The sequence below is a fragment of the Morus notabilis genome, unplaced genomic scaffold, assembly GCF_000414095.1.
Source record: "Morus notabilis unplaced genomic scaffold, ASM41409v2 Scaffold577, whole genome shotgun sequence".
Lineage (NCBI taxonomy): Eukaryota > Viridiplantae > Streptophyta > Magnoliopsida > Rosales > Moraceae > Morus > Morus notabilis.
In genome coordinates, this window is record NW_010357321.1 from 284,944 (window position 1) to 309,944 (window position 25,001).

General features: G+C 36.8%; 3 protein-coding genes across 4 annotated transcripts; 1 reads left to right on the top strand and 2 right to left on the bottom strand.

The window, feature by feature from the left end:
- Positions 1-1,180: 1,180 nt before the first annotated feature.
- On the top strand, positions 1,181-3,243 carry LOC21395621 (cytochrome P450 86A8). Its single transcript, XM_010089649.2, has one exon. The coding sequence runs from the start codon at positions 1,510-1,512 to the stop codon at positions 3,178-3,180; it is 1,671 nt and encodes a 556-aa protein (XP_010087951.1). The 5' UTR covers positions 1,181-1,509; the 3' UTR covers positions 3,181-3,243.
- Positions 3,244-5,966: 2,723 nt separating this feature from the next.
- On the bottom strand, positions 5,967-12,438 carry LOC21395622 (ascorbate transporter, chloroplastic). Of its 2 annotated transcripts, none has more exons than XM_024168266.1 (11): positions 12,174-12,438; positions 10,722-11,272; positions 10,385-10,492; positions 9,938-10,093; positions 9,284-9,499; positions 8,624-8,833; positions 8,098-8,235; positions 7,579-7,680; positions 7,098-7,163; positions 6,897-6,981; positions 5,967-6,373 (listed from the first exon to the last, which is right to left on the bottom strand). In XM_024168266.1, the coding sequence occupies exons 1-11, from the start codon at positions 12,226-12,228 to the stop codon at positions 6,276-6,278; spliced, it is 1,785 nt and encodes a 594-aa protein (XP_024024034.1). In that variant the 5' UTR covers positions 12,229-12,438; the 3' UTR covers positions 5,967-6,275. The 2 variants fall into 2 exon arrangements, with proteins under 2 accessions (XP_024024034.1, XP_024024029.1); XM_024168261.1 differs by having other exon boundaries at positions 10,722-11,293.
- Positions 12,439-21,909: 9,471 nt separating this feature from the next.
- LOC21395623 (glycerol-3-phosphate 2-O-acyltransferase 4) lies at positions 21,910-23,163 on the bottom strand. Its single transcript, XM_010089651.2, has one exon. The coding sequence runs from the start codon at positions 23,022-23,024 to the stop codon at positions 22,146-22,148; it is 879 nt and encodes a 292-aa protein (XP_010087953.1). The 5' UTR covers positions 23,025-23,163; the 3' UTR covers positions 21,910-22,145.
- Between the last annotated feature and the right edge of the window lie 1,838 nt (positions 23,164-25,001).

The following is a 25,001-nucleotide window of genomic DNA, read 5'->3' on the forward strand; positions in this document are numbered from 1 at the left end:
GCACATATCTATAAACCGTATAGCAGAACATGCAAGCGCGTCGTCGCAATCTGAGAGAGAGAGAGAGAGAACTAAAGATCATGGCTAGCCCTGCGTTCAGGTGGGTGTAACTCGGCGGGGTTGACTTTCTCACTACATTGTCTGTCGATCTTTACAGAGTTGGCACACATTTTTTTATTAGAGAAGAGCATTAAAAGTGGAAGGGTCAAACCTGTGATAAATCCCAGAATTGTTTTTTACTGATTATATCTATAGTCTCTGCATATTCATAACGATATATACATATATATTTACATATATCTATATATACATATATAGATATATGTATATAAATGATGTTCCTATTTATCAAAAACAGGATGAGAAAAAAACAAACGCAAAAAAAATAGTCAGTCACGCAAAGCAAAGGACTTATTGGCGCCTATTAAAGTGTTGGTGGCTCGTTCACCGAACCCTAACTAAAATTCCACATGACCACCCTAAATTTTCATTTAAGACACTCACACCCGGGCCCCAAAAAAAATAAAAAAAAAAGATAGACAGTAAACAGACTGAGTGTGAGATTTTTCTATTTTCTTCTCTTCTCTTGATTTTTAATTTTGGTTTCTCCGCTGTCTTAGTTCCTCAACTAATCTCATTAACTCTTTTTCATTGAATGCTTGAATTAAATACCCCTCTTCCCTTTTTCCAATTTAGGTGCGGCAAGCGCGTGCGCGCGTGTCCTATGCATGCATGAGAATTGAGATCACTAGAGATCGTAGAGAGTTTTCTAGTGACTTTTGATGCCAATGGTTTTTTCTTTCTTTTTTTTTTTTTTTTGGTTTTTATTTTCTTGTACATGAAAGAAAAAGGGGGGGTATGGCTAATGGCTGTAGGCTTTAAACAATATATAAAAGAGTTTTCTTTCCAACGACCTGTTAGAGCATTTATGGTGGTGCTCTGATGGATTTATTGCATTTGTCAGAGTGAGCGAGAAAGATTAGTCCTGCATTCTCAAGAAACCAGTCTGGCCATGATAATTGCTCTTCAATAACATTTCACCTATAAAACCTATCTCCATAATTCTCCATTTTGTACTACCCTTACCACTTTCTACTCCCACCGAACTCTCAAACCAAAAAGAAAAAAACAGGCCCCCATTCATTCTGATCTCTCTCTGCTTCTTCTCTGCATGCTTTCTTTTTCTCTTTTTTCTTCTGATCTCTCTCTCTCTCTCTCTCTCTCCTTCTTTCTTTCTCTCCTAAAGTTAGATCCCTGCCAACCTCTATGACAAATATTCCACCAACATTTTTCATGAAAATTAGCTAGTCATCAACTTCTCTTGAAATCTTTTTTTTTTGGTCAAGTAATTCCATTTTTGTATAGAGAGTGTTTTTTTTTTTTTTCCTTCTCTTTTCTTAGCTCTAAAGTCTCAAAATAACACACTCAAAATAAGGTACGTGGGTTGCATTGCATCGTTACATTAATAATATTATTCTTTCGGGTGCATCAAGAAAAGAAAAGATCATCATGGAGATTTCTACTGCGTTGCTTCTCTTAACGGCGATAACGGTTTACCTACTGTGGTTCACGTTCATCTCCCGGACCCTGAAGGGCCCACGTGTCTGGCCACTATTGGGCAGTCTCCCCGGGCTGATCGAGAACTGCGACCGCATGCACGACTGGATCTGCGACAACCTCCGCGCGTGTGGCGGCACGTACCAGACCTGCATCTGCGCAATTCCCTTCCTCGCCAAGAAGCAAGGTCTCGTGACCGTCACGTGTGACCCGAAGAACCTGGAGCACATCCTCAAGAGCCGATTCGATAACTACCCAAAGGGACCCACGTGGCAGGCCGTCTTCCATGATCTCCTCGGCGAGGGGATCTTCAACTCTGACGGCGACACGTGGCTGTTCCAGCGTAAGACGGCCGCACTGGAATTCACCACCCGGACATTACGCCAGGCCATGGCTCGCTGGGTCAGCCGAGCCATCAAGCTCAGATTCTGCCCCATTCTCAGATCAGCCGAAGCCAAAGCCGATCCTGTCGATCTCCAGGATCTGCTTCTTCGGCTCACGTTCGACAACATCTGTGGCTTGGCTTTCGGTAAAGATCCTCAGACCTGTGCGCCGGGGCTCCCGGAAAACGGCTTCGCTTCGGCTTTCGACCGAGCCACGGAAGCCTCGCTTCAACGGTTTATTTTGCCCGAGGTTTTATGGAAGCTGAAGAAGTGGCTCCGGCTCGGAATGGAAGTCAGCTTGAGCCGGAGCTTGGAGCACATCGAGGGGTATTTATCCGATGTCATCAACGCACGTAAGTTCGAGTTGCTGAGTCAACAAAAAGATGGGAATTTACACGACGATTTGTTATCAAGATTCATGAAGAAGAAAGAGAATTACTCCGACCAGTTTCTCCAACACGTGGCTCTCAATTTCATCCTAGCTGGACGCGACACGTCATCAGTGGCGCTGAGCTGGTTCTTCTGGCTGGTTATGCAGAACCCGTCCGTAGAGGAGAAAATCCTCCGCGAGATATGCTCCGTACTGATGGAGACACGAGGCGACCAGGATATCATCGCATGGACGGAGGAGCCTCTGGTGTTCGAGGAAGCCGATCGGCTGGTCTACCTGAAGGCGGCGCTGTCGGAGACTCTCCGGCTGTATCCGTCGGTGCCGGAGGATTCGAAGCACGTGGTGAACGACGACGTACTGCCGGACGGGACTTTCGTCCCTGCCGGATCGTCGGTGACGTACTCCATATACTCGACGGGGAGAATGCGGTCGACTTGGGGGGAGGATTGTATGGAATTCAAGCCGGAGCGGTGGCTGTCGCCGGACGGGAAGAAATTCTTGGCTCAGGAGTACTCGTACAAGTACGTGGCGTTTAATGCCGGGCCGAGGATTTGCCTCGGGAAGGACTTGGCGTATCTCCAGATGAGGTCGATCGCGGCGGCGGTTCTGCTGCGACACCGTTTGACGGTGGTGCCGGGGCACCGGGTGGAGCAGAAAATGTCGGTGACGCTCTTTATGAAGTACGGGCTTAGGGTTTACTTGCAACCTAGGGATTTGGAGGGAATCGTGGTGGGTCTGAAACGGGAGAGGAGTGACGAGACGACGGCGTTTCGTGGCACAGTTAAGTGTAACGGAGCATGTAACGGTAACGGAGTTGGCGGCGTTGAGGAGAAAAAGATGGTAGTCTAGTTGGCGTTGCTTAAATTTGTCTTGATGGCCATTTCAGAAAAAAAAAAAAAAAAAAAAAAAAAAAAAAAAAAAAAATTTTAAGGGGGTGTCTGAAGGGCTTGTTTAGATGTGGATATGTTTTTAAGGGGATTTTGGTGGAGAAAATGAATGAAGGGGGAACAAGGTCATGTGGTTTTGGGGCCCACAAAATGAAGGAGGAGGCTCTCCCACACATCTAGAATGCTTTTTGTACGGAGTGTCTTGGCCACAGCTTCGTCTTTGCTCCCATAAAAGATTTTCTAAATAGAGCTTTTCTAGGACAAAAGCTTGAAAAATTTTATCACAATTCTTTTTTTTTTTAATCTTTTAATTGTTCTTGTTCAGACAACATTGGATTTCTTCAAACCGTAATATATTCTTTTTTTTTTTTTTGGGTTGTTGGTGTGAGTATTGTTATTAGTATTTATTTTGTTAGAGACACTGTGTAAGTGAACAAGCATAGCTACATAAATTGGAATATAAATGAGTTTCCTTTTTGAATAAAGATTATGTTCAATCTCTCTCTCTTCTCAAGAAGTTGCATGAATGGCTATGAATACACGAGTCTCTATGGGTAAGTTAAATAGTTAAATTATATACCCAGTTGATATTTGAAACGCTCTTTTTAATTAAAATTTACTATTACAAAACCTCTCATATGAAATGACAAAAGAAGATAATTTTAGCAGACTTTAAGTATTTAATAATATATGATTTTTTTTTTTTCTTAACACACACGGCCACACCATAAACATAAATGTGTGAAATCTTGCTATTTGAAACCTTCAAAACCTAAACACATTGAAATCAAGGGATCAATCTAATCTTAGTACGATAAAGGTATTTACAATGCATGTAATAAACATAAGGCTTTGAGAAAGATGGCAGACACAAATCCAACAACTTACGACTTACAAGTTTATCTGAGCATACGCATATTCTCATATAATAGTAAATTTACTTAGTACAATATTATTGATTGGGGTATAAAAGAAAAAAAAATTAAAAACCTCCATGCCTAAAGCTTCAACTAGTACAGAAAAGAAAGAAACGAGGATATCAAGGTAATAAATAAATAAATATATATATATATATATATATATAATGGTAGGCAACTTAATAATTATGCAAAAATTAGATATATAATCATTTAAAATAGTTAAGTATTGTGACTACAAAAGATAATAGCATATCACTTATGTCATTTCTACTTTTTTAGCTTTGCATTGATATTTGCATTAGAGATTGTCTTAGTTGATATATTTACTTTTTGATCCATTATAACATTGTCCTTTTATTTATTTTAAGATTAAAATTTTGCTTTCACAAGTTTAAAGCTTAATAATTTTGATAAAAAGTAAATATATCATTTAAAATAACAATATACATTGAAGCACAAAATAGAATATCATATCAAATATTTTATTATTTACTTTTAAGTGCCAAATAAAACATTGATATTTACATTATCATATACTATTTGAAATAACAATATATATTGAAGCACAAAATAGAATATCATATCAAATATGTTACTATTTACTTTTAAGGGCCAAATAAAACATTGATATTTACATTATGATACACCATCCCTCATGCAAATGTAAATTGTATATTTAGCACTAAAAAAGTATTTTTATATGTTATTCTTATTTATACTCCAATGTATAATGTTATTTTAAATGTTTAATCTACTTCTTACCATAATCATTAAGCTTTTGAATTCATAAAAGTCAACTTTTAGTTTTAAAATATTTTGAGATGTAAATGTTATAATGATTAAATGAAAAAGCAAACATATCAATCAATAAAAATTAAATGTCTAATTGGTCAGATATTATATTTAGTAGCAAATTTACCAAGTATAACATATATCAAATTTAGCACAACAAATGGTACTAGTGTTTTGTACATTTTAATATTAAATTTATCATTAACACATCAATTATAATATTACACCGAAGATATCTCAATGACAAATTAAAACACTACTACTACTACTATAATCACTATAATTATTATTATCACCATCACCTTCATCATTATCATCATTATTGTTATTCTTTTGTGTCAAATATCACAAGCATCTATATTGGAGAAAGTTTTGTATCTTTTTTATCCTAATCTGAGCCAGGTCTTGGCCTTGTGGGAGCTATTTGAGCCCGACTCATAAACTCGTACAAACTATTGCCATGGTTTTAGAAATAATGTTAACACGTGCCTCTTCTGTATGGTTTTAAGTGGAAAACAGTACCATTTTCTGTCAAATCGATGTTATTAAAGATTGAAGTCAGCAGACGACATATCCACGAGCAGCATTAATTATGCAGCCTACAGCAGTGCCTAATTTGGCTACTTATTTCAGACTCACAAAACCTTTATTTTTTCCCTTGTTTTTTGGTACAATGAAGTTGTCAGAAAAACTTAAAATTCCCACCTACTTTCTGTCTGAAGCCATCTGAAGCCATAAAAAAAAAAAAAAAAAAAAAAAAAGAAACCAATACCCAAAGTCCATGAGTTTTAAATTCTTACTTCTTATTTTGATTAATACTTTTAATTAAAAAATTATATTAATATTTTCACCAATTTTCTCTAAAAGAAAAAAATAAAATCAATTTTCTCTAAAAGTTTTCATTACTGTTATGTAGTCATATAACATGCGTGATGCAACAACAATAACGTAGTTAGTTAGAACAATGTTTTATAGTTTAAAGCAGAGAAAAAAGAGAGAATAATGAATTAATATAAAGATTTTCTAATTGGTAGAAGGGCTCAGCACTTTAAGCATTGCATGGGAAAGAAAGAAAAGGTTCATGGGAGCAGGTTACACAAAAGTTCTCTAAAATGAAATCATGTGATCAAATTAAAAAGAAGCATTAAACCTGTAAAAACGAGTTCCTCAACAAACCCCAAAACTTGTCAGGAGCAAGTTTTGGGCTTCACAAGTTGTTAAAATATCAGTAACCTTCTCAGCAGAATCTTCCCTTTGGTTGATTTCCTTTCCTTTTTTTTTTTTTTTTTTTATGTAAAGTTTCACCTCTGTACGTACTTTACCTTTCTTCCACTCTTACAATTGTTTATTCAAGAACTTTCTCTCCGGTCGAAAATAAGTTCCAGACTAGTGTTCCTATGATGTACAAGGCAACGGACACCTTGAATACATCATCCCATGAACCTGCAACAAAGAAAGTTGGGTTATAAATGTAGAAATTACAGACAGAATGTTGAGAGATTGCCACAAGAAATGAAATTACATAAGCTTTTCTGAGACAATAGATCATCTCCAATGCACATGTCCATGCTATATTAGTGTGAAAATGAGATATTTGCTATGTTATTTTATTTTGTGCTCCAATGTCTAATGTTGTATGTACTTTTTGTCGTAATTACTAAGCCTTGTAACTTGTAAAAGTAAACTTTTAATTTCAAAATAATTTGAAAACGATAATGTTATAATGATTAAATGAAAAAGTGAAATGCAGCAACCAATAGCAATCAAATATCAAAATTTGAGATATGTTATACTTGGTGCCAAATTTTGGCACCAAGTATAGTATATCACAAATTTAGCATAAAAAATACCATACCATTGGAGAGTGGCTTCCCTACTCAAATGCAAAATTTGGCATTGGCACGCTAATTTGGCACTGCACTAGAGATACTGAGCAAAAGAATAAAAAAGTATCAACTTATTGTACCTCGTTGGAGTATTAAACCAGTTGCAACAGTACCAAAGACACCTGCAAGTACTCCAGCTGTGTTTGACAGTCCTAGCAACACTCCCTGCAATTGATGTTTGTAAGCTCTATAAGAAACTACCAGGGGCAGTAGTGCTTTAAGTTATGCATAGGTCGTTAAAACTGGCATGTGTTGAATTGTACAAGATAGAAGTAACTCACAGCATAGCGTGGTCCAATGTCTTGGTGATTGGAATATAGACCGGATTGTGAGAAAGCATCAGATCCCTATAAAAAATAACATGTAGTTCATTTAGATTTTATGGTTTGAACCAATTTGAGACAAGATATATTAATCTTTATTATATAGATCAGCTCTAGAATCATTGCAACAGCAGAACAGTCTTTCCAAATCATTTTTTCTCGTTTTATGTGATTACCCATTTAACTTCTCTCATTATAGTAGGAAATAAAAGAAAAACTCCCAAAATTTTCACTACCATAGTAATGGAAGCCTATAATAGGTCTGACCTTAAAGAAGTGGTTACAAACATATATATGTCCCTGTATTGGATTATGGATTTTACTGTAAAATTATCTAACTAAAAATATAAATAACTCATGAAAGTAGTCTTAGTGAACAAAACAAATCAGGTGTAAACAAACAATTTAGACATAAAATGATTTAAAGCTTCGCCTCTACCTGACTGCAAGCCATGCATAGTACAGCCATGGCAGGAGTCCTAACATGGCTGAGCTGAGTAAGAAAGAAGGCCGGTCCTAGAAAACCTATTGATTGCATGATCTGCAAAATGAAAGGAATTGGCAGCGGAATTAATTTCAACTAACTGAAAGAGACATGAGATTTAATAACCGTGCCTGCATTGCTCAATTTACGTTTTGAAATTTGATAAGAAGCGTTTCTACCCATATTGCTTATTTCACTTTCAAAAGAGATGAGAATAAGAATCAACTGAGAAAACTTATTCTACAAGGAGAAACACATGCCTGTGTATCTGGTACTGGATCATGAATTTTCAAATTAGTTTTATAATTGTCTGTTAGACAAATATGACCCAGGACAGGTTTTTAATTGGTAAGCTGATTTAGTTTTATTATTATTTCTTCCCATTTATGTGCACTTCCTTTAATCATTGGTTTTGTTATTCATTACTTCATGGTGAATGAACATTATACAAAATCCAGCAACAGTAATGCTTGCCTTACGGACTGCTGTTATGGAAAGACCTCTGCTCACAAGTGTATCTGCAATCCAACCTCCTATATTGGCAAACACAGCCATTGTCAACCATGGTAGAACACAGAGAAGGCCAGATTCAGTCAGGTTAAACTTCAAAACCTGAGGAAGCAACCAACAGTAATGTTAAAACTTAAAGATTCAGTGAGGTTAAGCTAGAATGCATCATTAGAATAATACTGAAAAAAAAAAATGCTCCAAGTTTGAAACGTTAATGTTCTAAGTTTTGGGACTTTCCTGTCTATCATGCATCATTAGACAGCAGGCAAGAAAATACTAAAATTTTTTCAAAGGTTTGCAGCATATATTAAAGAAAAATAATACCAGCAGACATGAAATTCTGTTGTAATTTTTCTACAGATAGCAACAAAAAAAAAAAAAAAAAAACAAACAAATCATGTTCCTACGCATTCTCTGATTTTTTTTTTCCCCTTTTAGAAATCATAAAAATTTCCTGCAGTAGTTCAAGTACGTGAATATTCTCAAATACCTGATTGTAGTATGTAGGCATCCACGTCAAAAGAATAAAGGTCCCCCAATTATGGCAGAAGTGGGAGATAATAAGAGCCCAAACAGGTGCTTTTGATAAAATTAACTTCCATGGAATGACTGAAACAGGTTCCTTGGATACACTACCCCCCAGGATAAGCTTTTTCTCTTCCTCACCAAGTTCTGGATCTTCTTTCGGTGAGCTATATGCCTGGGAAGAGACCAAAAATAAGAAAGTGGGAAGAGTTGAAGCTTTTAGTTCCATGTAGGTACATCAAAAGCAGAGTGTAAATCCATAGTATATCCTCTATATAAACTATGCCTAATATCGAAGTAATCATTCCTGGCCTCAAATGATCACCAAGTAATATGCTGACAACAAGCAGACATAAAAGTTAGTTCAAATTTGTTAGTCAGTGAACAATGCATTAACACATCAGTTGGCGAGTTCAATGAGCTGGAGGCTAGCATTATCAGGAATTAGTATGTAAATGAAAGTACTACTCCCACTTAAAGTTGTAGAGCCTCAAACAGGGAAAATGCACATTCAACTTATGGTCATTAATAAATTCATTTTCTTCTCTTGCTATATAATATCTTCTTCAAGGATGCTACTGATCATAGATTCCAGTGCAAATGACCAAAAGAAGAAAAAACATACTTTTTTTAGCCATAAAGCAAACCAGACACTTCCAAGGGAGCCAAAACAGTAAAATACAGATGGCCATCCAAACTTGTGGATTAAAACAGGGGAAACAGCCAACCCCGTGACGGAACCAAGATACATGCCACTGTACACAAGCGCTAAAGATCTGCTTCTCTCTGACACGGGAATCCACTTAGATAGTATGTTATTCATAGCAGGCATGGCAACACCCTGTGAGAACAGAGAAGGTTACCATGAGCAATGATACATCAATGGTTATTTGGAGATAAGTCATATAGTAAACAAAGTGTTTAAACAACGGCAACTGCAGAAACGACAATACTCTACTTATTCAAAAGTCTTACAATACTTCCTTCGGCGAAAAAAAAAAAAAAAAACAGTTGCAATATCCAAATCTGAAAGTTAAAATTCTCAGCTCTCATACAGGTACCATAACCAATGCTAAATTCAGATTACTCTTATCTTGTTCTAGCCTGTTCTTCCATCTGGATACACTTGTTTTTTGTATTTAAATCAGTCTAGTGGTGTATCCTTTACATCAAACATTGACATAAACAAAGAGTAAACATTCTTAACCGAGCACATGAGCTTCAAATTTGTTCACATTTAGGCATAAGTATCCAAGAAGAATCAGTAGAAGAGACCTACCTCGCCAATCCCCATGAAGGCACGCATAACAAGCAGAAAAGGAAGCCCAATTCTTGCCGCAATAGGCGTCAAAACGGTTGCTATTGACCACCAGACAACTCCAAAACCTAACACTAGTTTCCCACCAATTTTATCTGCCCAAATGCCTCCAAGAATCTAAATGCAGACAAAATATAAAATTGATACGGTTGTAATGAAAGGATTGCAAATACAATTTTCAAATTTAACTCTGGCGAGATTAAGGATACATCTGTACATAGTTAAAACACTCCAAAAGTGTGCAAATATAAACTAAAACATATAACATCACATCCTTTTACAACCATATAGCAGCGGAAGCGTGACCAACTGCATGCAACAGTACCAATTAGGAGATCAACCACCAATGCAAATCTAATTTCAAGTAATGCTAGATATAATAATTGATAAGGTATATCGAGTTAAAACCTGGGTAAGTAGATAGCCCCAGAAAAAAGAGGATTGAATCAGGCCAACTGTTGCACTGTTCCAGTTAAATTCCTTAGACATGGGAAGTATTGCAATGCTCATATTCACCTACAAGAAATATAAAATTAGTAAGCATTTGAAACCCATCATGTAACAAAGTGTTAAGATAGCAAAGCTATTAGCGTCCTATAAGTGTTATATTCACAAATAATATTTACATTAAGCTTACAGAGTGAGAAAATGTATTTATAAACTAATAGCACAATAGCGCGAAAATGTGACTGAGAAAACCCGATTGCCAAGATCAAAATACAAAACCAAAAACAAAAATACTCACACGGTCCATGTTGCACAATAAGAATGCTGCGAAACAGAGGAGTACAATCACCCAGCGCTTAGGAAATTGCTGCCACCAAGGACATGCTTTCGGTAAATCCCCCTCAACCAAAACAGCTTCACCGGACCCCTCCATCGCTGGCAGTGCGTCAACTTTTGCCTCTGTTATATCATCCTCCTCAGACTTATAGTAAGCGCGGATCCTGTTGGTCTTAACATTCTTAGACTTATAATACTGTCCATTTCTTATATCAAGCTTGTCCAACACTTTGGACTGACACCAGCTGCTACAAGAGGGATTTGAAGAAAGATAGCATTCACATTTCACTCTAGTTCTTTGCTTAGGAATGTTGCTGCCACAGCTTTTACCGGATTGCAGTGACATTAATGAAGGGTGATCAATTTCATTGAAAGCTCCTCTTGACTTCACTTGGTTCTTATCTGAAGAGCTAGTAGCATGAAAAACTCTAGCATACGTGTATCCAGCTCTAGGACCATTAATCCTTGGAGTACATAAATTGAGCCCTGAGCGCTCTGTTCTCTGATGTGAAACTGCTTGTTTTGTTGTAGAGACTTTTCCAGTCATTTATAAATTATTAATAGACAAATTAGCCTAAAATATTCGGAAAAAGAAAAAAAAAAAACCCAATAATGACTAGTTTGTATAACTACAAAAAGATTTATCTCAGATACACTATTTTTCTTCTTCCAAAGAATTGATGCCATTGTTCCAGTCTACAACCATTACAAGTAATATACATCTCACATGCAATATTATTTTATTCCAAAGAATGGAAGCCCCTTATGAAAAATTTGTACAAATTTCATCTCGAAAATACATTGTTGCTCTAGAGCTAAAAACAGAAACTGAACGTTAATATTATTAACTCAATGGGCTATAAAATATATTCGCAACAATGATAATTGAAGCCTTCTCCCTGTTGGTCTAATCTTCTTAGAAGTACAAAATGTAAGATTCCTTAAGCAATAAATGCATCTTACCTTTAGTAGTTTTTTATTATATATAAAAACTTGTGAAGGGGTTACATGCAGAAATGAAATCTGTCTTCCTTCATCTTTGAGAATGTTGCCAAAAAATAAATACAAAAAGTATAACGAAAATAAAAGATAAGGAACTGCATGCACTGAAAGTTTCTCACTGATTACCAGAACAGAAACTTTCCGGGAAAATTCAACAGTTGACACAATTCTCAATAATAAATTCACACACAAAGCAAATCAAAAACCAAAATTTTACAAAAGCTGTAATCAAAGAACATGCATAACCAAATTCTTCACCCAGCAAACAAACAATTTACAAAATGTACCAGCATATTCTCAAAAAAAAAAAAAAAAAAAAAGGAGAAAAATTACACAAAAAAAATTAAAAAAAAAATAGTTTTAACAGAAACTTGAATTGAAATTCGGATAATGCTAGCGAAACTAATCGTACCTGAGCCAACAAACAAACCGAAAATCCTGTTCGAAATCAAACCACCAATAGCCATTTTCGTTCGGAACCAAAGAAGACGAGCTCAATAGTACTGAACTGAAGAAACCTCCAGAAGCTACTTATACAGCTTCAGACTCCATTACCAGAGCTCGTATTCCTCGAATACGTCGCCGTTTTTCCAGCTCGATTCTCCGTAAACTCTCTCTCTCTACTCTTTGTGTCAGAGAGACCAGAGAGGATAACCAAAGGCTTTTCTTCTTTCAAATTTTGGTCTCAGAAATTTCTTTTGTTGTTTTGTTTCTTTTATTTTTGTTCGTTTATTTATTTTCAGATTTTTTATTTTTTATTTAAAAAAGCGGGAAGAAAATCCTAGTGGCGTTAGAACCGACGAGAGACGGCTGAGAGGACGACACGTGGCATATCATCTTTGTGGATTCGAGAGGCTCTAAATGGTATGGGGACAAAAGTATCGGAATACCCCTCCATGCACTGCGTCATTACCGTAGACTTTGTTTGGGTGTGGTTGTAAATTTGGAAGCGAAGTAAGGGTACTTTGGGCAATAAGTGAGGAATCATAACCGTAGAAAGCGTTTATGTTCTTTCAACGTAACAGATGTTTCAATCGGAAAGCGTACCGGCGAAAACGACCGGGAAAGCGTTAAAAAAGAAGTGCGATGCCTTTTTTTTTTTTAATGATTTAAATAATTATATCCATTTATCTAATTCCTTTTTTTTCTTTTATAATTTTGTGACCGCATGTTTTTAAAACGACGTGGAATATCCTTAAACGTGGCAAGTGGATGTTGTGTTCATTTTCTTTCTGGGCAAGTGAGCTTTCTTCTTGTGTGCGTTACCGCTCTGTTTCAAGGTTTGACTCACTTTTATGTGTCTTTTAGTTTACAAATTTAAATTCAGATATAATTTATATAAAAAATTTTTATTATAGTAAAAAAATTAAATATAATTTTTTATAAAAAATTTTAATTATAACAAAACTGTAATTAAAAACTTAAATTTATAAAATGAATAAGACTTAATTGACTCTATGGTAGCTATAATAACACATTAACATAATATTTTCTACAATCATTATACAATGTTAATATGAATGGTAAATTAAACTATAGAACCTGTCATTTTATAAGATACAATTCAATTTTCGGTGTATTATATATATATATATATATATATATATATCTTCTTTAGCCCCTCGTGTGACAAAAGGAGAAACGGTCACTTTTTAATTCTAAGCCGTTGAGATATAAACTGAAGATCAGTAATAAATGAAGGGTATGTGACTGGAATATTGTTTTATGTACACTTCTAATGACCGGTTAAGTAGGTCATTAATAGCTTGGGATTAGGATTTTAGTGAACGCTTTCCACCTAAAACCCAATTCAGATCTTGGCAAGAAAATGCCGAAGGGGTGTACAAATAGATGTGAGGCCATTTCCGTGAGGACGATTGCAGGGGTGGGCTCTAGGGCTGATAATCCGGATAGTGACACGACGATACGACTCGAAACCCGCACAAAATTAACAGGTTTGGGTTTATCATAAATAGGTCCGAGTCAAAATTAAGTCGAACTCGTGAAACACGATTAAATAACGCGTCATTTTTAGGTTGACCCGCCAACCCGCATTTGACCCGCCATAACCCGTTTATTAAACGTGTCATATTTGGATAACACGAATATACAACCCGTTTATTACTCATTTTATAAACATGTCTAAAAATAGGTTTAGAAATAGATTAATACGACTCATTTATCACCTATTTTATAAACACGTTCAAAAATAGAGTCAGAAATAGATTAACACGACCCATTTTATAAACGGGTTGATAGGTAATCAACGGGTTGACACGACATGTTTATGACCTGTTTAATAAACGGGTTATTCATGTCGTGTCGTGTCAGCCCGCCAATATACAGGTTGTGTTTGGGTTTTGTATTTCGACACGATTAATAAACGGGTCGTGTTCATGTCAACTGAGGGGGTCAACACGACACGAATACGACCCGCCAACACGAATTGCCACCCCTAGGCTCTATAGCTACCACTATATTTGATTGAGAAGCGCATGGCCGCTTTTTGACAATCTTTTAAGTTTCTCCCTTTTTTTTGTAAACACTTTTGTAGTTGATAATTTATCTCTAAATTTTAAAAAATTTTCACAAATGGGATAGACATTTATTTGGTTAAAAGATTGAAAAGGATTTGATTTTTGAAAGATTATTGATTGTTTTGATGCAGTTGCGTATTTAAAATCGATCATTGTAGTACTTGTCAGTGTTGTATTGCTGGCTGGAAAATGAAAGATAATCATTGAAACTTCCAATATAATCATTTCACACAAAGGAAATTTTTTTATTTAACTTTTTCCCTTATTTTAGTCAATTCAAATTAGCGTAAATAAGAATTAAGATGAAACATAAAACTTACTTCTGTAATATCTCTGTCGTGAGGTGGCTAGAGTTTTGAGTTTGGAATCTCTTTTTAAAAGTCTTGCACTGTCATTGATTGGTCGCCAGAATCTTGGCTCTTGAAATGGTGGCCGAGGTCGTGCAAGTGTGGGTCGGTGGTTGATGGGCGCGATCTATTGGCAATGGAGGCATAGATCTAGTGAGGAGCGGGAGGTTGCTAGTGGATATATGGCATAAGAGCATCGTTTTGCTTGTTTTTGCATTCAGCCTTATTAGTGGCAGTTACACTTATATTACGACGGCTCTACTCAGATCTGGTTTCTTTGACTTCCGTACTGTTGAAAAAAAGGGCATCGAGTGCGCAGCGGAATTTTAAAAATGTAATCAACGTCAAAGCCAACCAAGAACATGTTCATGATACTATATAACATAAATACTAAAGATCTAAATCATACCTTTTGAGATTTAAGAAAACTGCACATCTGACTAATCAAAGCGTTCCAAACAACAACCGAAAGAGCCTCAACCAACCGGTCTTCTTTGCTATTCTCATTTCCATGATCGGAGTGCGGGTGGGCACATGTCGTTCAATCTCCCTTTGGTATTCTTAAACTCCTTCCAACCACAAGAAAGCCAAAGGAAAAATCATTCTTGATAATTAAACAATTTTTTCTCTCAGGAATCTTTTGTCAATAGCCTCCAAAAAGTCTCTCAAGTGATCTAATGAATAATGTGACTTACTGGGCTATTTATAGTGTTTAGGAAGTCATACTTCCGTAACAATTAGGTTTTCTAAAGTTTTTATCGCATCCAGAGTCAGTTTCACCACGTCAGCACGCGCTACGCATTACAACCAGTCGACCTGACCGGTCAACCTGTCTTCACTAACCGGTCGACCTATCTGCACTGACAATAGTTGTTTTCCTAGTTCTTCAACACGTGAAACTTACACAGAGCCTCAATTTTGATTAAAGCAACCCAATAGAGAAAATGTATGATCAAAACAGTCATATAATAGTCTTCTCATATTAAACAACTCTTAAAACAATAATTCAACCAATTTATCTAGAATTAATTTAACAATTAATTCACCAGATAAATCACTCATGAATTAATTAACCAATCTCCTATTAACTTTGAACCCCTTCTACGGAATTAACACAAGTTACCAATATGTAGAAAATACACCGTATCGTTACAGGAAATTATGTGAGCTAGCAAAGGGACCCGATGGACATAAATAAATCAAGCTCTTATAATCACAATGCTACTTGTAAACCAACAAGTCCGTCTCATGATTATAAAACTCTAGCGCTACTCCACTAAAAGCCTAGAGCTGCACTCTCGATTTATATAGCGTATTTACAAAGCTCTTAGTAGCTTTCGTCCATGACTCAATATATTAGTGTATCATCCCCATAGGATATCCATAATCGACTTAAGGTCAAGTTCCATTTTACCTTCCCGATTACATTTATCTTATGTTCCATTATCACACCATCAGAAAACCACTATTCGTACCATTACAAATAGTAAACCATTAAATAACACAAAGTAGTTTAATGGCCGAGCGCTCGTATTTTCCAATCCACTGATAATGCATAAGAGGATATCATTAACTCTTTATAGGAGCTATGAATTTCACTATCTATGAATAACGAATCTACGCATACACGAGTCATACCTTTAATGTACCGGTAAGCGTACCTTTACATAATGTTAGGATGTCTCCCTTTAGTACATCAAAGGATACAAGTTAAGCATACGGGTTCATTATCCATCTCAGGATTAAGATGACAACATGTAATTCGTCAAAAGTGAATTATTTTATTCAAACAGAATTATTAATTAAAATAATTCAACTTTGGTCCGATCCAATATAGATTTCACCATTAGAAACTATATCAATGTCTCTACCCATGGAGTCCCACATCCGACGACCAAGACAAGCCGTCTCCGTTAGGAAGTAGATAACATAGCAATCTTAACATGAATAAAGCGCCCAACTTTATTCCCTCGATTATAGATCATCTGATTTAGACTATCATCTTTAGATTCATGTCTTCCGCATGTTCTTCACATTACATGCATGACCTAAAGATTTAGAATGACAGTCTCAGACTTTTAGTTTGCTTATCATATATTCAACTAATATGAACATAAGGAGGACAATACATAGATATATGAAATAAATAAATCTTTATTAATAGTCAAAATGTCTCAGAAAACATCATTACATTTATTCCTAAGGGCATAATTGCTAACACGTACAATGGTTGTTAACTTGTTGTCGGTATTTATTCCTGTATGGCTGAAAGAAAGACGTTGTTTTTGCCAAGTTTATGTATTGTAATAACAGAGGTGGTTTCCCCACTTCCGATTTTGTTTATGTGTCCCACCCGTTTGAGTTTGTTATCTACGGTGTTTGTGTTTGTTTACACTTAGATTTGTTTCTAGGTCGTGTTGCTTGTGTCTCCAGTATTAGGGGTTTGGTCACGATCGACTGATTTTATCTGATTGTAGTGGTTCTTGTTAACGAGCTTTGGTCGTGCTCAATTTTGTTTGTGCTAAGTTGGTCTTTCCCCATTTGGCCTCAACACTTGTCTTCACTTTTGTGCTTCATCCGTCTTCACTAGTTGAGTTGTCAAACGTGTCGTGTTGGGCCGGCATGGCACGTTCGACCCCAGGCCCTTCACAAGTCGGCCCTGGCCCTTGTAACTTATTTTGCAAAATTTAATTAAAAAAAATGAAAATATATCATATGCCTCCAAAAGATGTGATTTTATTGAATTGGGATAATACGAATAAATATACATAAATGACTGCCTCATTAAAAACCTTGTCAAAACCTGTGGGGAGATCGGAACAAAACCTTAGCAAAGGAAAAAAGAGTGCAGTATTATAGGATAAGTAAATTACAAAACATAAGTGCTTCCAGAATATTCTGTTATTTCTAAGTTAGAAAAATAATGTTGCATTGAATCATCTGTATATTATTGTTATTCGTGTTCTGGTATCTTCCCAGTTTTTAACGCACATTAGCCATTCCAAGATATCTAGATGCATTCTGCTTATCTTCTCATCCAGAATATGGTTTCTTGCACTAAATGATTGCTCTGATACTACTGTTGACATTGGAGTTGTCAGAATGTCATGAGTTATTATGGACAGTGTTGGAAAATGATTGGTCTTGCTCTTCCACGACTGTAAGATATTCAGTTTGTCATCATCGATTACAAAATTTACTTCAAAATATTTTACCAGTTCGGTAGACGCTTGTGTTGATAACGATCCTGCCGTTTTCTCTTTCTTCTTCAAGAAACTCCACGACGAGCCTTTAGGCCCTGAACTGCTAGTTAACGTCGAAGTTTCCTGTTCTTTTTTACCTGTGCTATATTTTGCTTCATACAAACTAAATAATTTTTCTAACATTTTTCGAGCGTCGGTAATAGTTAATAGCATATCAATACCTAAATTTTCTGTTGTAGCAGTCATCAAAAATTCAGTCCCATCTACTCCGCACCTAGGATCTAAAATGGTTTCTAATGCATATAACATAGGACAACCTGGCCAATAACTTTTAAATTTAGTTTCCATTAGCTTAACTACGTTTCCAAAAAGTTCAGTATCCCTATAATAAGAAAATGTTTCTGAAATATTAAATAGTTGATGTAAAACTAAATGTGCAGTTGGATAATAAACTCCGGAAAGTAATTTAGTTGCATTGTAGAAAACTTCAAAAAATTTTAAAAAAATACTCACCAATCTGTATCTAAAATTAATAGTTGATCATTCTTACTGTTTATATACGTTGTGATGAGCTGTTGATACGGGAGTGAAGCCCTCAACATTAAATAGGTGTAATTCCACCTATGTCTCACATCAGTTGGGAACCTTCTTGAGTGCATCTAACTGTTCCTGCAATGTTATTTGAATTCTTGGAGCCGAGCTCGACAACTAGACATGAAGGATAAAGATTCTCTAATATTTGTATATTAGCTTAAATATGTTCAATGCATGCTTGAACTACTAAATTGATTATGTGACATGCACACCGTTGATGAAAAATTTTCCCCCCAAATGTTGGTTTCAAACTACGTTTAAACATGTTAATTGCAACCGTATTAGCTGACGCATTATCAAAAGTAATAGTTAAAACTTTATCTTCTATCCCATAAAACCCAAAAATTTCCATTATTGTTCCAAAAATAGCATTTGCGTTATGAGGATATGGACATAAACGAAAACCTATTTTTCTCTTTTGTAAAACCCATTCATCATCAACATAATGCGTCATGACGCATAAATATCCAGTTTTATTGCACCCCTACAAGATACAGTAGCATTAAAAGACTTAAAACTATAAACTAGAGATTGTCTCATTGCATTAAACACTTTCATGTAATTAGAATGAGTTGTATTTCTACTTACCTGTTTAAATTGCGGGCAAAAGGCTGTCTGTATGAATTCTTCGAATGACGCATCATCTGCAAAAGAAAGAGGTAATTCGGCACTAGCTAGAAATTTAGCTAGTGCCTCATGAGCACGTTGTGCATCGTATATAAAATTTTACAACCCTTGTGATGTGAGTGATAGTGTTTGTTGGCGGGAGTCCACCCTCCCACCTTGGCTTTCCAATGTCTATTCAGATGACCAGTACCCCCACCATTTTTATTAGAAAAGTGCTTTTTACAATACTTACATACCACACGAATTTCTATTTCACCTGTTTTTAGATTTGGTCGGTGCTCCTCTGTGAAATGTTGATATGCAAGAGAAGTCGCGGTATTTTTCCCCTACTGCGTTCTCCAACTTTCTCATTGTGCACTGAAGCATTATCAACCGGAGCATTTTCTAGTTCAGTGGGGGTTGGGGTTAGGAGGCATTATTTCATCCTCGAAAAATGGCTCATCACCAAGCTCAGGGAGAGCAGTAAAATTAGGGAAGTTTGATGCGGTCATTTTCTAGAAATTGATTGAACTTAAATTTTATAAATGAAAGAGTAAGAAAATGAGTGATCGCAAGAGAAAATCTTAGAATCAAAATCAAAGAGACAAGATGAGAGATAGAATGAGACTGAGATGAGAAGTTAAGAGTGAATTATTGTGTGGGATTAATGGGTATTTATAGGGAATTTTGGGGACTTTTTCGGAATGTGACCGTTTGGCCCGCGAAGGGCCCAACGGTCACAATTCTAACGGGCTGGAGGGCTTTTTCGCATGCCGTTTCGCGGGCCTGGGCCGGGCCGAATCCGGGCTTGGGCTGAACTAGGCTTGGGCTGGGCCGCGGGCCTTCACGGGCTAGGGCCAGGCTTGGGCCGCGGGCTGAGAAGCCACGGCCCAGCCCTAGCCCATCAAACGTGCTGGGCCGGCACGGCCTATAACAGTACCGTACCGAGCCGTGCCGAATCCGGCCCAGCCCATTTGACAACTCTATTCACTAATGGATCCAATCGATGTCCGCGGTTGAATTCCCTTGTAAGTTGTAGTCATTTGCGACTATTTATGTCATTTGTTAATTATTAATTAAAATTCCGTTAAGAAAATGAGCGTAAATGAGACACATTTATCATGAGACTCTAGAATTTATTTATTTAATTGTTGTAGTTTATTTTCTTTTTCATTCAGTTATCATGAAAAGAATGGTGCCAGGTTCTGCTGATTGTAGGAATTGAGATTTATAAATATCTAAATTTGGTTGTGCAGATGGCTAAGAAGGCAAAGCATACAAGGGGAAAGGAAACTTGTTAAAAGTCCGACAAAGAATAACCACCCGCATAATATTTGAAAATTTTTAAATGTGGTTTGAAATAAATAGCATAATATTTGAAGGGAGTTAGTGAATAGCATAGTACGTAATAGTCAAATGGAATTTATTTTACTAGAAAATACCAAAATTATTTTCATTTAATCTCCAAAATTATTTCTTACACTTTCTCTCTTCCTCTCTCTCTCACTCTATGGAACATAACTCTGGATTCGCCGGCATTGTCCTGAGGTTACTGACAGAGACGATCGACGTCAGACTTTGACACGAAGCCTGCAATCTTCGCAACGCACGACGACGATAGTTACCAATGGTAACCAGTTGGTATCCAATTTGGTATCCTGCTGGTTGTTGTTCGATAACGGACGACAGTGGACCGGCAAGTGTCACGTGCGTGTTTGTTTCCGTTTTCAAAAACGTTTTTCACATTTTTTGAGGAGAAAAAAATGAAAACGGTGTAAGGATCGTGTTTGGAGGCAGCAACGTACAAAAATTAAAAACGAAAACGTTTTTGTCTTTCTACCAAAATCTGAGCATTTTTGAAAACGAACTCAACTCGTTTTCTTTTCTCCATTTTCACTTTCTCTGGGTTATTTTTCTTTCCTTCACTCTTCTTTCCTCTATTCTCTTCTCTTCCCTTTTCTCCATTTTGATTTGCTAATAACATTACACAAACGGAGGAGACGCAAGTGGGCGCCGTCTTCGTGCAGCCACCGTCGGAGGCGAGGGGAGGACTCCAAGCGAAAGAGATGCGAGTGGGCGTCGTCTTCGTGCAGCTGCCGTCGGTGGCGAGGGGAGGACTGCAAACGGAGGAGCCAAACTCGTTGAGATCCTTGCAGTAGGCGGGAGCGTAGTAGTTTTGGGGTTCGTCGGAGTCAGTGGCGAGGGGAGGACTGCAAACGGAGGAGCCAAACTCGTTAAGATCCTTGCAGTAGGCGGGAGCGTAGTAGTTTTGGGGTTCGTCGGAGTCGGAGGGCTCCAAGGATTCGTCGGTGAAGACGGACTTGAAGAAATCCAAGTCCCCCTACTCTTCTGCGACATGGCTGTGGTAATTTTTATAAAAGTTTTATACTCATGGTATAAGTCAATCCAAGCATAATTTTTGTGTAACCCTATAAAGTACCCTAGGTAAGACACCTCCAACGGCTGCAGTAGCCATCGCACCTGAAGTCGCCATCGTCCATCCACCATCATGAAAATCGTACGCGGTGGCCATCGATCGAGATTCTGTAGGTGGGGGTTCGCAATCTAAATGCAGCTCCATATGCTTTGAGCGATCTCTAGATGGTGGCAGTTTGCGATATCTGGCGGCTTGGCGAGAAATTTAGTCCGAGAGAAAGGGAGAGAGAACTCTATTAAAGGTAAGAAAAGTAAACATATACGCGTTTAGAAGTAAAAAATGGTATTATTTTATAATCTCACTAGCATCACTAAATTATGCATATGGTGCATTTATCTTTTTTTTTTTTTTGGAAGATACTATAATAATAATTACAGATTTACAATGGTAACAACACAGAAAAGAAAAAATTAAGGCCATCATACAAGCCGAAGTGAATCAGGAATCTGAATTAATGGGGAAAAATTTTCATGCCAACTACACAAGAAGTGAAAAATCATAAATAGTTTCTTAATTATTGCTTCTATTTCCCTTCATACATAAAATCCCAAAAAGAGATCAAACAATACCAATCATACATCTGATTTCACAAATACCCCTCACTAGACACCCCACAAAGACAAAATTACTACTCCCACATCACAAAAATTATCATTATTACTACTTCTTATACATAGACTCCACCTTGCCGTCATTCCCTCCAAGCAACAAATACTTATCCTTTCGAGTCAAACTAGTGCACTCGAACCCAAGCGTATCCCCCAACACCTTCTGCACATGATTGGCCACCTCGATCGCCGATTTCCCTCCGGCCTTGCACGACATCTCCTCCGGTAACCGATCGAGGAAAGTCACCTCGTAGACCGGCCTCGGGTTCATGAAGAAGAAGTAAGGGTCCCAAAACTTGACACCTCTAACGGTGGTGCCGTAGAACATGCTTTGCCTACAGTTGACAGCCACGGGGACGATCCTGTCGCTCATCTCCGCGAACAAAGCACTGAAGCGGAGCAAGTAGGGCTCGCGGCACGTTGTGCCCTCGGGGCAGACGACGAGGTCGCCCTTCTGGAGGAGCTCAGCAATGCGGAGGGCGTCAGCGTCGCGGTCGCGGGTGAGGGCGATGGCGGGGATGGGGGAGAGAAAGCGGGAGAGGCGGCTGACGCTGTAGGTGACGGTGGAGACCTTGCGGCCGAGGGCGATGGCGGTGACGATGGGGTCGAGAGCGCTGCGGTGGTTGCAGACGTAGAGGTTGCCGGGAGTGCCGGGGGAGGGGGGCGGGGGGCGGTGGCCGCGGATGACGAGCTTGATGCCGAGCATGGCGTAGGTGTAAGGAACAATGCGTTCGGGGAGGGGGAGGTTGATGTAGACGCGGAGGATGCAGAGGATGAAGCCAAAGGGGAGCCAGAGGTAGGTGAGGATGGCGTTGAGTGGGTCCGGCCGCTGCACAAGGCGGCCGTCGTGGAAGATTATGCGTGATTTCAGGCGGTCCATGGGGAAGGGGCGGGCGGATTTGCTTGGGGGCACCATGTAGCCCTCCTGCATGTCGTTGCATAAAAAATGGTTAGATGTATGATATGATGAGAAGCAATAAAAGAAAAGAAAGAAAAAACTTGTCTGTTGGTATATATATTTAGACAAGTGCTTTAAACGGCACTTACTATTTACCGGATTGAAACAATGGTATAATTCAACATAAATTGTGTATATTTTTCATATAAAGATGTATACAATTAAGTATAAGTCTTGTATATTTACACGTTGTACAATTCAGCATATGCCTTGTACAATTTAGCATATGAAAGTTGTACATTTACATAAATCTTGTATATTTACATGTAAAGTATAAGTTGTACAACAAGTTATACAATTCATCATATATCTTGTATATTTACATACGGTAGTTGTACAATTCAACACAAATTTGATATAATGTCTTCTGTCGGATCAATCAGACAAATAGTGCCTACCGGACGGAAGACATTTCCTATATATTTATCAACGTTATCTATATTTTTTATCACGTTATGTAATAATTTTATGTTTCTTTAATCTAATAGATAGTTATGGTGTGATAATTTTTAGAACTGTTTTTTACTAGTATTTTACAAACCTAACTCCAAAATACTACTATTAACAGTAATACTACTACTTGAATATATTTTATGTTACATATTTAAAATAAAAACAAAATACAGGACACAAAAAGGTAAATAACCAGAGAAAAATAATAATGATTAGCTGATGATATGATTAGAAGGAATAAAAGAAAAGAAAGAAAAAAACTTGTCTGTTGGTATATATTTATCAACGTTATATTTTTATCACGTTATATGTTATAATTCTATGTTTCTTTAATCTAGTAGATAGTTATGGTTCTGGTTAACCGGCAGCAGAAGTAATAAAAAAAAAATTTTGATTTTCAAATATGTTTTTATATTATTTAATTATTCCTTTCCTTTGTATATTCTCTTTCAAACGATTCTTGATTGAAAAGTTTTACGATTAACCGTAACGGTCCGTAAAGGAGGCGTTACAAATATTTAATTTTTAGAATTGTTTTCTAACTAGTAGGTCTTTTTACAAACCTAACCACAAAATACTACTATTAACAATAACAACTACTACTTGAATATATTACATGTTACATATTTAAAATAAAAACAAAATAGAGGACACAAAAAGTAAATAACCAGAAAAAAAATTATGATTTGCAAAATGAATGAAAATAAAATAACTGACAACAAGTTGAAGAGGAAAGTAACGTTAATAAATGGAAAGAAATTTTACAGGTGATCACACTAGTTATATTTGATGAAGTTGGGCCCTCAATGCCACCGTGTTTACAATCATCACTCACATTCATCAAGGATGAAGAGTACAATTGTGACACACAAAAGACTATATAGCCTTGAAATTTTCCAATAAAAAATATAACATTCAAACTTGATTTTGGTTTCGGGTTAAATCAACCTATCTTATTCGTTCACCAAAACTAACAAGTTTGATGTTTATGTCTCTTTCTAAGTTTCTTAATTTGTTTCGGAATTCAGATTACCTATCAAATGCCTTATTTTCAAACCTTTTTAATTATGTTGATGGAGTGTAGTTATAGTAATAAATCGCCGAAAACATCTTAAACCTTATTTTTTGTCTGGAATAGGCTGAGAAAATGTGCCTAAATCTCTTTTATATGCTTTTTCTTTGTCTCTCTCTCTCTCTCTTTTTCTTTTGAGGGCTTTATTTCTTTTTTGAAATAGGAGCAGGACATTCATTAATTGAAATCTTAAATGCGAAAAATAAATCCTTGAATGGACCACCTAATCTTTTAGCTGGAATGCAGTTGGGGGTGGTTAAGGCAATGGGTTCTGTGGGGCCCAAACATCTAAGCAATGCCGTGTTACTAAGATATTCATCCTTATCTATAAGTTTTTTCCTAATGTGATTTACTCCAACGTAAAATATAGGTCAAGAATATTATTCCTTTTTTTTTTTTTTTTTTTTTTTTTTTTTTTTTTTTTT